Below are 15291 nucleotides of genomic sequence, written 5' to 3' on the forward strand. Positions count from 1 at the left end.
GAATGATGTCTGGATTAGGGGATATTAGTTACAAGGAGTGGTTGGACATACTTGGATGGTTTTCTCTGGAACACCAGAGGTTGTGGGTAGACCTGATAGAACTATATACAATTATGAGAGGCATAGATGGGATAAACAGAGAACCTTTTTTCCAGGATGGAAAAAAAATCAAATACTTAAGGGCATAGCTTTAAGGTTTGGGAATAGCTCCATCCAAGACTGCAAGAAATTGCAGGGAATATGGACGTAGCCCCGACCATCACGCAAACCAACTCCCCTTTCATTAACTCCATCTTTATCAGAAGAGATGTAGCAGAGAACAGAATGGAATCCTAATATGAAATGGGATGATAAGAAGTATAGTCAAGGTAGCTGTAGGAGTTTGTGTTCAAGAAGGAACTGCAGATGCTGGAAGAACGAAGGTACACAAAAATGCTGGAGAAACTCAGCGGGTGCAGCAGCATCTATGGAGCGAAGGAAATAGGTGACGTTTCGGGCCGAAACCCTTCTTCAGACTGATCAGCTGTAGGAGTTTATTTGCTTGTTGATACTCGCCGCAGTATGATATGGTTGCTGTTAATGTCTCTAATTAATGGAGTTTCAGAAGGATTTGGGAATTGTTCTATATTTTACAAAAATGGTATTGGTAAAATTAAAATCGATGGAATAAAACTCTCGGTTTTATCAGAATACGAAATTGATTCACAGATTAGAGCAAATGATACTTTACTTTATAGATACAGCATGGAAATAAGTCATTCAGCCCACCGAGACCACGTTGATCATCGATCACCTGTTCTCACTAGTTCTATAATATCCCACTTTGTAATCCACTCCCTGCAGACAATATAAATTAACCGAAAACCCTGCACTTCTTTGGGATGTAGGAGAAAACCGGAGCATCCAGAGGAAACCCGCACAGTCACAGGGAGGACATGCAAATTACACACAGACAGCACCCGAGGTCAAGATGGAACACGGGTCTCTGGTGCTGTGAGGCAGTAACTCCACCAACTGCAGCACTGTACCAATATATTAGAATTCGAAATGCAGTTTGAGAATGAACACCATATATCTGTAACAATGGCTTGTTTCAGATTGATAACCTTTGGACCTTTTTGGGAATAAGGCCTTGGATTGGTGAAAATGATATATTGTAGTTGGGGTACTGTGCTTGGAAAGGGAGATTGGTTTGAATAGGAACACTTAAAAATGAAGGTTGGCATAAAGTTACTGTCTAAGAAATCTGGAAAAGAGGGTCTTAATTTGCCACGGAATAATTGAAAATTAAGGAATGTCAAAAATTGTTAAATAAAGTCTTTGCCATTGTTTTCACAGACAATGCGGACATTAGAATTGTTGAAGTATTTCTAAATTAGTGATGGGAATGTTATTTGTCTGAAAGAATTGATCCCTTAATTCAAGCCATTAATATAGTTAAATAGTTGAGTCTCCAACAGCATCCCAGTATCCACTAATTGTTTTTACCTAAATAATTGATTTTAGGGAGGGTGGAATTGGGTCTCTTTCGTGTTCGCTAGTTAACATTCTAATTTGCCCCTGAACATGAGGCAGTCTTAGATTGTGCAGTAGCCTTTCATGTGGCCCTAATTGAATTCCTTCTGAAAATCAAAATGCAAATTGTTCTATTTTATTCAGTTTATTTATCCTCAACTCTAGCAAATTTGTGAAACAGGATTTCCCTTTCACAAAACCTTGTTGGCTTCCTAATTACTTTAGGATTTTCTACATATCAAGTGTTACCTCCTGAATATCGGGCTTGTAGTTTCTTGCTTTCTATCTCCCAGCTTTCCTGAATAGGATTGTCACATTTCCAATTTTGCAATCTCTGAGACCTCACATGAATTCAGGTAGTGTAGTATATTACAATCAACACATCTACTTTCTCTGCAGTGGGTTGGCCTTGAGCCACATTAGTTTGCCCAGCCCTGAAGGTTTTGGTGATATTTTTTAAGTTCCTTCCTCCCTTCATTATCTATTGTTATTTGGGATATTTGTATCTTCTACCATGAAGACCAAACCAGAATCATTATTTGAAATCTTTGCCATTTCTCTATTTCTCGTTCTTAATTTCCCAGTCTTATCCTCTAATGGATCAATTTACCAGCTAACCTCTCCCTCTTAATGTACCTGTGAACATTTGTAATGTTTTCATATTATTTGCTAATTTACTCTCATATAGTTCTTCTACCTCTTTATTTTGTTTTAGTCATTCTGCCATGAATCTTTGCAACCTTGCATGCCCTCTTTCATCTTTGACTTCCACAGGTAGCCACAAATAGTCGGTTGAAATTTATGAACTTTCTCCTTAAATGTCTATTGTTGATGATCTATTGTTGATCGCAGTCTACTTTAGCAAACCCGGGCTTCAACTGAATTTGAAATTCTTCCATTTTATTTTCACTTTTTGGGGATAATTTACCATGAAGTAATGAATGAATCCTGTTTAATTTCACAATATGGGAACTGGATATAAAATACTCTACTCCTTGGTTCTTCAACACATTGCTCCACAAACTATCTCTAAAGCACTCTATCGAGTAATTTCCAAGATCACCTCTACCAAAAAACACTCCTTCTTAAAAACTCTGATTTATTTACAATCTGTGTTTTGAATATTGTAGTGCCTATCTTACAAGTCACATTCTTTTTTTATATAGGCTGTGAGAGGGTCCACATAATACTCCCCTCTGTGACTTTTTATCCTTCATATTTCTTACCACCACCTAAACTTATTCTACAATTTTTGGAGATGAAATGAGCAAGATGAATAATGGTATATGATTTATGTTTAATTGATCTGAAAGATTGAAAACATTTGATGAAGTACCACACTACATTCTGGCTGCAAAATATATATTTTTTCTACTATATACATACATATGACTTTTCATATCTTAAATGCATTTACTCATCTGCAGGTCACCATTTTGAACCTATATGTCTGTATTTCTCTTTTCCTGTTATTAAGTCTTAGTTACATGTTAATTTCCTATATTGCCACTGTACACCAGGGAATATTACACAAATACAAAACCTTCACAGCCAAAACAACTAAAATAATTATTCATAAATTTCTTCAAAAATTGTAGAAAAGTCAGTTTAATTAATGTAGTACAAAATATTCTGATCAACAATGCTTTAGAACATCTGATAGTTCTTCAGATGATCCACAGTCTGAAGTCATAAAATAAGCTCCTAAGAATGGCTCCTTTGAAAGAATGTATTTAGAATCCAGCAACTAAGTTACATATAGATGTTGGTTTGTTGTATAGAAAATAAGTGCAGGAGGAGGCCATTTGGCCCCTCGAGGGCCCTTCACCAATTTTCTAAAGCCCAATCAGAAAATTGTGCAGTAGTCTCAAGGAAAATGAAAGTAAATATCACTTAATCGGTCCTTCACGCCGATTGAGACCACTGGACCTTATCCAAAGAACTAATGTTGTACAATGCTGAAGCCTATATTCTGCACTCTGTATTTTCCCCTTATACTCTATCTAATGTACTTGGGTTTGAACTGATAGGGAATTCTGATCCATGGATAGCATGCAAAACAAAGCACTAAACCTCAGTACATGTGACAAGAATAAACCCAAACCTAATATTCAACATTTTAAATATCAAATTTGAAAATCTATCTACTTGAAAAGTGATTGGACATGTGTCTAATGATACTATACCTGTAGATGGCAGTGCATTACCATACCAAAAACCTATTGTTAGCCCCAGGATAACGCAAATATAGCATATGTGGTATAGAGTAGGCAGAGCGACTGAAGGTAAAGAAAATATTAATCTTGTAAAGCCCAATCAGAAAACGTAACTGTGCAGTAGTCTCAAGGAAAATGAAAGTACCAGAATAAACAGTAAATGTGAATACAAGGGGTGTTCAAAAGGGAACTGCAGATGCTGGAATATCGAAGGTACACAAAATTGCTGGAGGAACTCAGCGGGTGCAGCAGCTGCAGATGCTGCTGCACCCGCTGAGTTCCTCCAGCAATTTTGTGTACCTTTGAATACAAGGGGTCACAGTTTAAGGATAAGAGGGAAGTCTTTTAGGACCAAGATGAGAAAATCATTTTTTACACAGAGAGTGGTGAATCTGTGGAATTCTCTGCCACAGAAGGTAGTTGAGGCCAGTTCATTGACTATATTTAAGAGGGAGTTAGATGTGGCCCTTGTGGCTAAAGGGATCAGGGGGTATGGAGAGAAGGCAGGTATGGGATACTGAGTTGGATGATCAGCCATGATCATATTGAATGGCGGTGCAGGCTCGAAGGTCCGAATGGCCCACTCCTGCACCTATTTTCTATATTTCGATGTTAATACTGTAAATGTGGGAGACAGGACTGGAACAGCTTTTGAAATAGATGAATTCAATGTTGAGCGAAACAGGTTGTAATTAATAGATGAGATGTTGGTTCTCAAGCTTCTACTGAAGCTCAATACAATGTTATCGGCTGATATCAGAGAAGTCCGAGTTACGGAGAATTAAAGTAACAGGCAACATGAACCTTGCATTCAGAACAGAGCTGTGATGCTAAATAGTTGCCTAATCTGCTTTTGATTTTCCAACGTAGAAAAGACCATATCATGAGCATCCAATGCAGTATACTAATACTAATCGTTGCATCATTTAGAAATGTTTTGAATAGCTGAAAGGGAGGAAATAAATAGAAAGTTGTTGCATTTTCTGCAAATGTACAGGAAAGTTTCCCCAGAAAGAGATTTGCTAATGTTCATTCAAACCTGAATCATGATGAGGTGGAGAATTTGGACAATGGGTGCTCTATCATTGTTCTAGGTAGGAGGAAAAGGGAAGAGACCAGTGGTGTGGGAATCAATGTGGTTGAGAACTCTCTCATATATAGTGGAGGGGAAGTCACTGTTGAAGCCAGAGGAGGACATATCTGAAACTTAGTGGGAGATGACTTTATCAGAATGGATAAATTCAATAATTAGATGGATCCAATTCATTGGATAATTAGAGAATGGATATGTGGTTCTTGCAGGAAACAAAGTGGTAGGAATGGGGAACATGAACATTTGTGGCCTTGTACTGAATACTGTACTAACCATTTTCCCATTGGTTGGAAAGAGAAAGAAGAAAGATTGGGTAATAGATGAAAAACTACGAAGCAATAGATGATTGAAAATTGTCAAGAAAGATGACGATATCATAGTCTTGCGGCACAACAACAGGCCCTTCAGCTCATCTTATCCAGGCCAACCAAGATGCCCATCTAAGCTGGTTCCATTTACACGTGCTTTCCTTAAAACCTTTTCTATCCATATACCATGTAACCAAAAACATGGTCCATTAAAGATAATAGATGCTGAGGTTTTGTGTTGCGCCGTCTTCAAGAGCCTGATGGGTGCTGGGAAGAAGCTGTTCTTGAATCTGGTAGTCACAGTTTACAGGCTCCTGTACCTGCTTCACGATGGTGGTAGTGTAATGGGAGCGAGACCAGGGTGATGTGGATCTTTGATATTATAAGCCTTTTTTGAGGCAGCGCCTCCTATATATCCTATGGATCTTTGGGAAGATCAGTATATGTAATGGACCAGGCTGTGTCTGCCACAGTCTGCAGTCTCCTTTCCTGGGCATTCCAAGTTGCCGTACAAGGCCATGATGCAACCAGTCAGTATGCTCTTAACCATACAGCAGTAGAAGTTTGATAGAATATTTATCGACAAACCAAATATACTCAATCTTCTGAGGAAGTAGATGTGATAATATGTTGTGATAATATGTGCAAAATATCATGGCGTTGCATGTGTAGATAGAGTCATACAGACACGCGGTGTGGAAACAAGCCCTTCAGCACAACTCGCCCGTGCTAACCAACATGCCCCAACTACGCTAGAAATAGTCAATCATTTTGATGAAGAGATCCAGTATTGTATCGAGATTTGCTAACAATACCAAAATAGGTGAGAAACCAATATATGTAAAGGACCCACACTTTCTGAAAAGGGATGTAGCTGTATTAAGTGGCTGATAATATAATGTAGTGACAAGGAGATCCAAGAGACTGCAGATGCTGGAATATTGAGCAAAAGAAAAGTGCTGCGGGAACTCAATGGGTCAGGCAGCATAGAAACATAGAAAATAGGTGCAGGAGTAGGCCATTCGGCCCTTCGAGCCTGCACCGCCATTCAATATGATCATGGCTGATCATCCAACTCAGTATCCCGTACCTGCCTTCTCTCCATACCCTCTGATCCCCTTAGCCACAAGGGCCACATCTAACTCCCTCTTAAATATAGCCAATGAACTGGCCTCGACTACCCTCTGTGGCAGGGAGTTCCAGAGATTCACCACTCTCTGTGTGAAAAAAGTTCTTCTCATCTCGGTTTTAAAGGATTTCCCCCTTATCCTTAAGCTGTGACCCCTTGTCCTGGACTTCCCCAACATCGGGAGCAATCTTCCTGCATCTAGCCTGTCCAACCCCTTAAGAATTTTGTAAGTTTCTATAAGATCCCCTCTCAATCTCTTAAATTCTAGAGAGTATAAACCAAGTCTATCCAGTCTTTCTTCATAAGACAGTCCTGACATCCCAGGAATCAGTCTGGTGAACCTTCTCTGCACTCCCTCTATGGCAATAATGTCCTTCCTCAGATTTGGAGACCAAAACTGTACGCAATACTCCAGGTGTGGTCTCACCAAGACCCTGTACAACTGCAGTAGAACCTCCCTGCTCCTATACTCAAATCCTTTTGCTATGAAAGCTAACATACCATTCGCTTTCTTCACTGCCTGCTGCACCTGCATGCCTACTTTCAATGACTGGTGTACCATGACACCCAGGTCTCGCTGCATCTCCCCTTTTCCTAGTCGGCCACCATTTAGATAATAAAGCATCTTGGGGTGGAAGATTGCAACCTTCACGTGGTCCGCCCTGTTTCGACTAATGCAATCAACTCGACGTGCACAAACGGAAGATCAAATAGAACAAGTTGTCCAACAACTTTAGGCTGTGCACGCCACATGAAAGAAGAAGAAGAAAGCAGCATCTTGAGGGAATGAACAGATGATGTTATGACTCTTCTAATAGTCATAGCGTGGTAATATTGACATTAACTATTCTTGAGTAGCAGAGCAGAATATTCTTTAAATAATGCAATTCTAAAGCTTATCTTACAGGACCTTGTCAAATGCCTAACTGACAATGTCTACCATCCTGCCTTCATCAGTCATGTTCTTAGTTTCCTCATTAAAAAAAAAACCTTAATCAACTGAGTGGGGCACGATTTTCCCAACAATACCGTGCTGACTATTCCTGATCAAGATTTTCTCCATTAATTTCCCAATCGATACATGTTCATCGGCATGTAGTTATTTAGCTTATCTATACTGCCCTTCTTAAATAAAGGAACACCATTAGCTTTCCTCCAGTTTTCTGGCATCTCAACTGTGGCTTAAAAAGGTGCAAAAATCACCGTCAGATCTCGAACTATATCCACTGTTGCTTCCCAAGCCAACCTGAGGCAGATCTCATCCAGCCTCTGGGGTTTTATTAACCCATGTACATCCCACGACATCTAACACTTTCTTCTTCTTAATACTAGTATGCATATACTAACTATCTTTGATATCCTTCCCCTTAGTAAATACACACAAGAAGTATTTTAAAGGACCTCACCAATATCACCTGGGTCCATAATTAATTACTCCTCAGGGGATCCACTCTTTCTCGGGCTACCCTGTTGCTCCTGATATACTTATGATTGTGATTCTCCTTAATCTGAGCTATCCCTTTCTTATGATTTCTTCTGTGTGCACTATATTGCTCTAGAGGCTATTAGACTCATAGAATTATACGACACAGAAACAGGCCCTCCAGCCCAACTTGCCCATGCCTAGCCAAGCTAGTTCCACTCAACTGTGCATGGCCCATATCCCTCCAAACCGTTCCAATCCATGTACCTGGCCAAGTGTCTTTTAAACGTAATTTAACCCACTTCTACCACTTTCTCTGATAGCTCATTGCATATAAATACCACGCTCTGTGAAAAAGCTGTGCCTTAGATCCCTTTCAAATCTCCCCCCACCTCTTTTACACCTACATCTAGTTTTAGACTTTCCTACTTTGGGGGGGAAAAGTGCCCATTCGCCTTATCTATGCCGTTCATGGTTTTATATATCTCTAAGGGCTAATCACCCCTCAGCCTCTATACCCCAGGGAATGAGTCCTGGCCTGTCCAGTCTTTCCTTATAATTGATATTAGCCCAGTCCGGCAATATCCTCATAAATCTTATTTTGCACCCTTTCCAGTTTAATGACCCTTCCCATGACAGGGTGACAAGAAATGTACAAAGTGCTCGAATTGTGGCCTTATTCTTTTTTTCATATGCTTTGGCCAATTGCCCTTCTCCCAATGTGATTGATCCCCGCATAAAATATAATCGTAATTTATTAGCCAAGTATGTTTTGCAACATACGAGGAATTTGGTTTGCCATACAGTCATAACAAAAAAGCAACAACTACATAAAAATTTACATAAGTGGATGTGGAGAGGATGTTTCTACAAGTGGGAGAGTCCAGGACTAGAGGTAATAGCCTCAGAATTAAAGGATGTTCTTTTAGGAAGGAGATGAGGAGAAATTTCTTTAGTCAGAGGGTGGCAAATCTCTGGAATTCTTTGCCAAAGAAGGCTGTCAAGGCCAAGTCAGTTGGGTTTTTTTTGTACGGTAGAGATAGATAGAATTTTGATTAGTACAGGTGTCCGAGGTTATGGGAAGGCAGTAGAATGGGGTTAGGAGTGAGAGATAGATCAGCCATTATTGAATGGCAGAGTGGACTTGATGGGCAGAATGGCCTAATTCTACTCCTATCCCTTATGACCTTATGACAGAATTTTGGGAAGATCAATGGGAATAAACAGAATATTCAAACTAGGAGAAACTGGAAAGGAAAAAAATCTTTAAAAATATTGGGTGAAGTCAATAAAAGATATTTGTCAGCAAACTGGTTACAAAATAACTTAATTTTTCATATTATTAAACGGTGTTAATTTAAGTGGTAATTAACTATTTATTGTTGAACATTTTATTTTAGTGTATCTTAACTGTGTGTTTTGTTACCTTTCCTGACTAGGTAGTTTCACCACAACGCATTCCGGCAACGGTGGTGCCATCGCTACTGATGTCACCCATGGTGTTCTCCCAGTCTGCCATGGGCAAGCAAATGATTGATGCCAATGCCATGCCTCTGCCACAGGGTGATGCTAAACCAGCACCAAAACCACAGCGCAGCTCTCTGCATCCGCCAGTACCGACTGCAGAGCAAACAAGTAAAGCGCAAAATGTGCTTACCAAGATTCAATTACAAACAACGCTTTTATTCCTGTTAAAGGTACAAGTCTTTTAACTTCAAACTTTTAGAGTGAGAATTGGACAGTGACTTGTGAATGAATTCAGAAGTGATAGCTGAGAAATGGAATTTTGTCGCACCCACGTTAAGGGCACAATGTACCTTTCAGGTGAATTTCACTTCAGCTGGAATAGATTGTGCTGGAGATTTCATAGATACATAGACAATAGGTGCAGGACTAGGCCATTTGGCCCTTCAATGTGATCATGGCTGAGCATCCACAATCCGTACCCCTTTCCTGCTTTCTCCCCGTACCCCTTGATTCCGCCAGCCCAAAGAGCTCTATCTAACTCTTTTGAATGCACCCAGTGAATTGGCCTCCACTGCCTTCTGAGGCAGAGAATTCCACAAATTCCACAAACAAATCGCCTGTGAAATAGAATTTAGCTAAGATTACTTGTTTCATAATAACCAATTCACTGTTAAATCATTAACCTAGAAGATTATGGCAAAGTTCACTGGTTAATCTTAGTGTTAGAATGACTATTTTACTCTTCATGATCAATGTTATCCATTTTGGTGGCAAAAACAGGAAAGCAGACTATTATCTAAATGGTGGCCGACTAGGAAAAGGGGAGATGCAGCGAGACCTGGGTGTCATGGTACACCAGTCATTGAAAGTAGGCATGCAGGTGCAGCAGGCAGTGAAGAAAGCGAATGGTATGTTAGCTTTCATAGCAAAATGATTTGAGTATAGGAGCAGGGGGGTTCTACTGCAGTTGTACATGGTCTTGCTGAGACCACACCTGGAGTATTGCGTACAGTTTTGGTCTCCAAATCTGAGGAAGGACATTATTGCCATAGAGGGAGTGCAGAGAAGGTTCACCAGACTGATTCCTGGGATGTCAGGACTGTCTTATGAAGAAAGACTGGATAGACTTGGTTTATACTCTAAAATTTAGGAGATTGAGAGGGGGATCTTATAGAAACTTACAAAATTCTTAAGGGGTTGGACAGGCTAGATGCACAAAGATTGTTCCCGATGTTGGGGAAGTCCAGGACAAGGGGTCACAGCTTAAGGATAAGGGGGAAATCCTTTAAAACCGAGATGAGAAGAACTTTTTTCACACAGAGAGTGGTGAATCTCTGGAACTCTCTGCCACAGAGGGTAGTCGAGGCCAGTTCATTGGTTATATTTAAGAGGGAGTTAGATGTGGCCCTTGTGGCTAAGGGGATCAGAGGGTATGGAGAGAAGGCAGGTACGGGATACTGAGTTTGATGATCAGCCATGATCATATTGAATGGCGGTGCAGGCTCGAAGGGCCGAATGGCCTACTCCTGCACCTAATTTCTATGTTTCTATGTTGATCATTGATTACCTATTCAATTGTAGGAGTAGATTGGAGAAACTCCTTTACAATAGCAAATACAAATATTTGTTTGACATTAATCTCATGGAAACTTACAAAAGATGGGGCAATATCTTAATTTCCCGGCATTTAATGAGGTCTATCAATCAATTTTTGATCGGTTCATTTATTATTTTGGCTTGCATGTATGATTTTCTGGGTCTGTGCTATTTGCCGGTTATTAATCAATAAGAAATGAACACAATTTATTTTGTATCTTCCTTTAAACATTCAACTTTGGATATCCTCTAATGCGTGTTTTTTGTAATTTTGTATTTCAGAATGATCCCAATTTTGTGAATTTCATTTATGAAACTTATCTCATGAGCCAGACAAATACTGCAGCAGAGAAGTAAATCCAAAAAAAATTGGTTACAAGATGAAAATGTTGATATATTTTGGTGAAGATAATCAGATGGTACATTACTAAAGAAGTTATTGCTATTTTTTTAAGAGTTTTATTTTTGAAACTTAGCTTTGCATTGAGTTCCTGAAAGTACTACTTTTCACACTTGATAACATTTACTGCTGACAAAGCTTATTTTAAACTATGATTAATGATAATTTAAAGAGGAATTAATATTTCCCAAAGAACCATGTTCAACTGAAGACCACCGTTTGTGGAAAATTAATGTTGTATTTTTTCATGGAACAAATAAAATGTCATTGTGCCAGCAGAGAACACGTATGTTGGTTCAGTGGAATTCACTTTTACTTGTCTAATGGAAAATAAGTAGTAGCACTATTAGTTTTCTTTCCCCCCTCACCACGTTATGATTACACAGAAGTAAATCTTGTGTAAGCTCTTCACTTGAAAAAAACTACACGGAGTAAACCTAACAATTAATTTCCTGTTCCAAAAAAAACAGAGCTTTGCCATTCTTTCCCTTTAAACTCAACTTCTTTGGAATGAACACAGTAACCCTTTGCAGACACTTTAGAGCATCTGCATCCTTTCTTCGTAACATCGAATGATCGGAATTTGAGATAATAATATTATAGCTTTGTTTTATAAAAGTGTTTCATAACTTGCTCACTTTTGACGGGCAATACGGCAATTGAAGGGCAGTCACGGTGGTGCAGCGGTAGAGTTGCTGCCTTACAGCAAAATGCAGCGCTGGAGACCCGGGTTCAATCGCCACTACGGGCGCTGTCTGTACGAAGTTTGTACGCTCTCCCCGTGACCTGCGTTGGTTTCCCTCGAGATCTTCGGTCTCCTCCCACATTCCAAAGACGTACAGGTTTGTAGGTTAATTGGCTTGATAAATGTAAAAAAAATTGTCCAGCATAAAATTGTCCAACCTCCTGTATAGTCAGTCCCTGGTGGACTCTTCGGAAGATACAAGGTACAATAACAGCAGTTAGTGCTCGCATTGCACCATGCTTTTTATGTTTAAATCCATTCTCGTCCCAACTCTAGAGGAAATGGACCCGGAAGGCTTACAATAGGAACTATGCCAGATAAGTCAAATTTGTGTCATGATGGATTTACAAATGGTCTTGTAAGAATATAAATCTAAAAATTGGATTGTGTGGCAGCAGTTTTTCAGTGCTGTATGATCCAGTTTTAACTCTACCTCCACTCAATTATATTGTGAAATTTTTTCAATTGAAATGGTGCCACTTATAAAGTTGATCTGGGCACTTTTGACTATGATCCATATCAACACAGTTGATTAAACCCAACATAAAGTGATGCCGTGATTCCCACATTGCAATGTGGAACAGCCTCGCCTGAACTTTGAACACGTTGTTCCGTTTCTTGCTTTTCTTAGAATTTAAAGAAGTGGGCTGCTAAAATCAGGGGACCTCTCTAGGCTGGTTGATAGTTGACTGGACAGCTCATGCACCTTCCAAACTTGGCAGGGCAAAATGTTGCATTTCACGATGCACTAATTATCTCCCAATATATTCATTCAGCAGATGCCTCAGTCGTGACACTACTGGATCTACTTGTATTGTCCTTCGCCCTAGTGTGATAGATGCGTTTCTAGTAATATTGTTACTCCATGGTTGGCCACTCAGTACATGAGGAAATTTGCAAAGAGCCTACTCCCAAAAACTCTTCAGAGATACTGTATTCTACCTGGAACTGCCTGATAAAGAAATTATTTGCTGACATCGGTTTTCCAAGGTTATCATCCAAGGTGGTACCCAATGATCATACGGCATTTCCTTGTGTCTGTCTTCAGTTAAAACCAGCATCTGCAGTTCCTCTCAACACATTTCATTGTAAGATCATGATTGTGGTCTCAGGCCTTAGCCTTTCTCCCTGTGGAAGTGAAGGTTACGTTGACCCTCAATTTTCTTGCCAGGGATATCTTTCCAAGTAGCCATAGTAGACAGTAAATCTCTGGTGGCTTCCCATTTTGTTGCTCACTACTACATCAGATACTGAGAAAGTTCATTACCAAACTCCCAGACCAAGGCTTGGGGCCTACATCTGCAACTTGATCAGCAAACCTCGGTTGGTTAGAATTGGCCATAACATTTCCTGCACTCTGATGCTCACTCAGCAGTGCGCCCCTCAGGTTTGTGTCATTAGTCCCTTGTTCTACTTCCTGTATGCCCATGATGCTATGATCAAGTACAATGCCAACTCAGTCTTCCAGCTTGATGATACCAGTGTTGTCAGCCAGATCTACAACAATGGTGAGGCAAAGAATAGGAAAGAGGTCAAGAATGCAATGTTGTGGGGTCAGGGCAATAACTAGTCCTTAGCCTTTAACATCAGCAAAACAAAAGTGTTGGTCGTAGACCGAAAGAAGCACAGGGATGAACAACCCTGTCCACATCTACGCAGCTGCTCTAGACAACCTAGGCATCCAGATCATGAGCAGCCTTAACCTGGTCCCTTCACACTGATGCAGTGATCAAGAAAACACATCAGCATATTTTCTTTCTTAGGCATCTGAGGTTTGGCATGTCTACGAGAATTCTCTCAAACTTCTGCAGAGGCGCTACAGAAGGTATTCTGAGGGGAGCAACGTCTCTATTCTCGACTGACTGAATCTGCAGAGTGCTGAGCACAGCCCATCACAGAGTCCAACCCGTCCATCACAGGCTCGTCACCCTTCTAATCCATCTTCATAGTGGACCATATCTCAGGCGCCCAGACTTAAAAATAGATTCTTGCCCTCTGCTGTCTGTTTCCTGAACCGATCGGCTCCGATGTTGCAGCACATTCCAGAGGTGCTGTAACATCTCTACCGCATTTGGTTATTCTGTTATTGTACTTTAAAATTATTTTGCACTACAACCTTATGCATTACAGCATAACAGGGATGTAATGCTGAGTCTCTAGAAGGCGATGGTCAGGCCACATTTGGGGTATTGCGAGCAATTTTGGGCACCATTTCTGAGCAAGGATGTGCTGGCTCTGGAGAAGGTACAGAGGAGGTTTACAAGAATGAACCCAGGAATGAGTGGGTTAACATACGATGAGGGTTTGACGGCACTGGGCCTGTAGCTTAGTTTAGTTTAGAGATACAGCGCGGCCCACCAGGTCCGTGCCGGCCAGCGATCCCCGCACACTAGCACTACCCTACACCCACTAGGGACAATTTTTTATATTTACCAAGCCAATTAACCTATAAACCTGTACGTCTTTGGAGTGTGGGAGGAAACTGAAGATCTCGGAGAAAACCCACACAGAAAACCCACGAATGTACAAACTCCGTACAGACCGCACCCGTCTCCAGTCTCCGGCGCTGCATTCGCTGTAAGGCAGCAACTCTACCGCTGTGCCACCAGCTGTACTCGCTGGAGTTTAGAAGAATGAGGGGGGGGAACCTCATTGAAACGTACCAAATAGTGAAAGGCTTGTATAGAGTGGATGTGGAGAGGATGTTTCCATTAGTGGGAGAGTAGGACCAAAGATTGTAGCCTCAGAATTAAAGGACGTTCCTTTGGGGAGGAGATGAGGAGGAATTTCTTTAGTCGGAGGGTGGCGAGTCTGTGGAATTCTTTGCCACGGAAGGCTGTAGAGGCCAACAATGGATATTTTTTATGGCAGAGATGGATAGATTCTTGATTAGTGCGGGGGTTATGGGGAGAAGGCAGGAGAATGGGGAGAGATAGATCGGCCATGATTAAACCGCGTAGACTTGCTGGGCCGGATGGCCTAATTCTTCTCCCATCACATATAACCTTATGCCATTCTGCTACTTTGCACTCGTGTTTATCATCACCGTGTGTACAGTACGAGCTTCACAGGATCAAGGAATTTCATTGCACCCGAGTGTATAAGATAATTAATTAATCTGAAACTAAATTCTTTAGCCACTATATTCAGGAATATATTATTTTGTTCACTTTGATTTCAATGAGGGCTAGTTGGCATCTTGGTACACCAGGATTTTCCAGCATTGCTGGCTTCCCAGTGATGTAGACTGCTGTTGACTGCGCACATGCCTACTCTGGCTTCCCAGTGATGTTGACTGCGCACATGCCTACTCGGGCTCCCTTTAATCTCTTGGACTTTTATTAATGACTGAAACATTTTCACACCCTCAACATGAAGTTCTTAATGATCATGAGGGGG

The 15291-nt window shown here is 40.7% G+C and overlaps 2 protein-coding genes across 3 annotated transcripts in view; both read left to right on the top strand.

The window, feature by feature from the left end:
• dcp1b (decapping mRNA 1B) overlaps positions 1 to 11436 on the top strand; it is a 48891-nt gene extending 37455 nt beyond the window's left edge. For both annotated transcript variants that reach the window (XM_033037509.1, XM_033037511.1), the window contains 2 exons: positions 9124 to 9381; positions 11030 to 11436. In XM_033037509.1, coding sequence (XP_032893400.1) covers positions 9124 to 9381; positions 11030 to 11104 — 333 coding nt within the window. In that variant the 3' untranslated portion in view covers positions 11105 to 11436. The remainder of the gene's footprint in view (positions 1 to 9123; positions 9382 to 11029) is intronic.
• Positions 11437 to 13252: 1816 nt separating this feature from the next.
• cacna2d4 (calcium voltage-gated channel auxiliary subunit alpha2delta 4) overlaps positions 13253 to 15291 on the top strand; it is a 177337-nt gene continuing 175298 nt past the window's right edge. The window contains exons 1-2 of the mRNA XM_033038369.1: positions 13253 to 13405; positions 13656 to 13717. Coding sequence (XP_032894260.1) covers positions 13253 to 13405; positions 13656 to 13717 — 215 coding nt within the window. The remainder of the gene's footprint in view (positions 13406 to 13655; positions 13718 to 15291) is intronic.

The sequence above is a fragment of the Amblyraja radiata genome, chromosome 19, assembly GCF_010909765.2.
Source record: "Amblyraja radiata isolate CabotCenter1 chromosome 19, sAmbRad1.1.pri, whole genome shotgun sequence".
In the NCBI taxonomy this organism is placed as follows: domain Eukaryota; kingdom Metazoa; phylum Chordata; class Chondrichthyes; order Rajiformes; family Rajidae; genus Amblyraja; species Amblyraja radiata.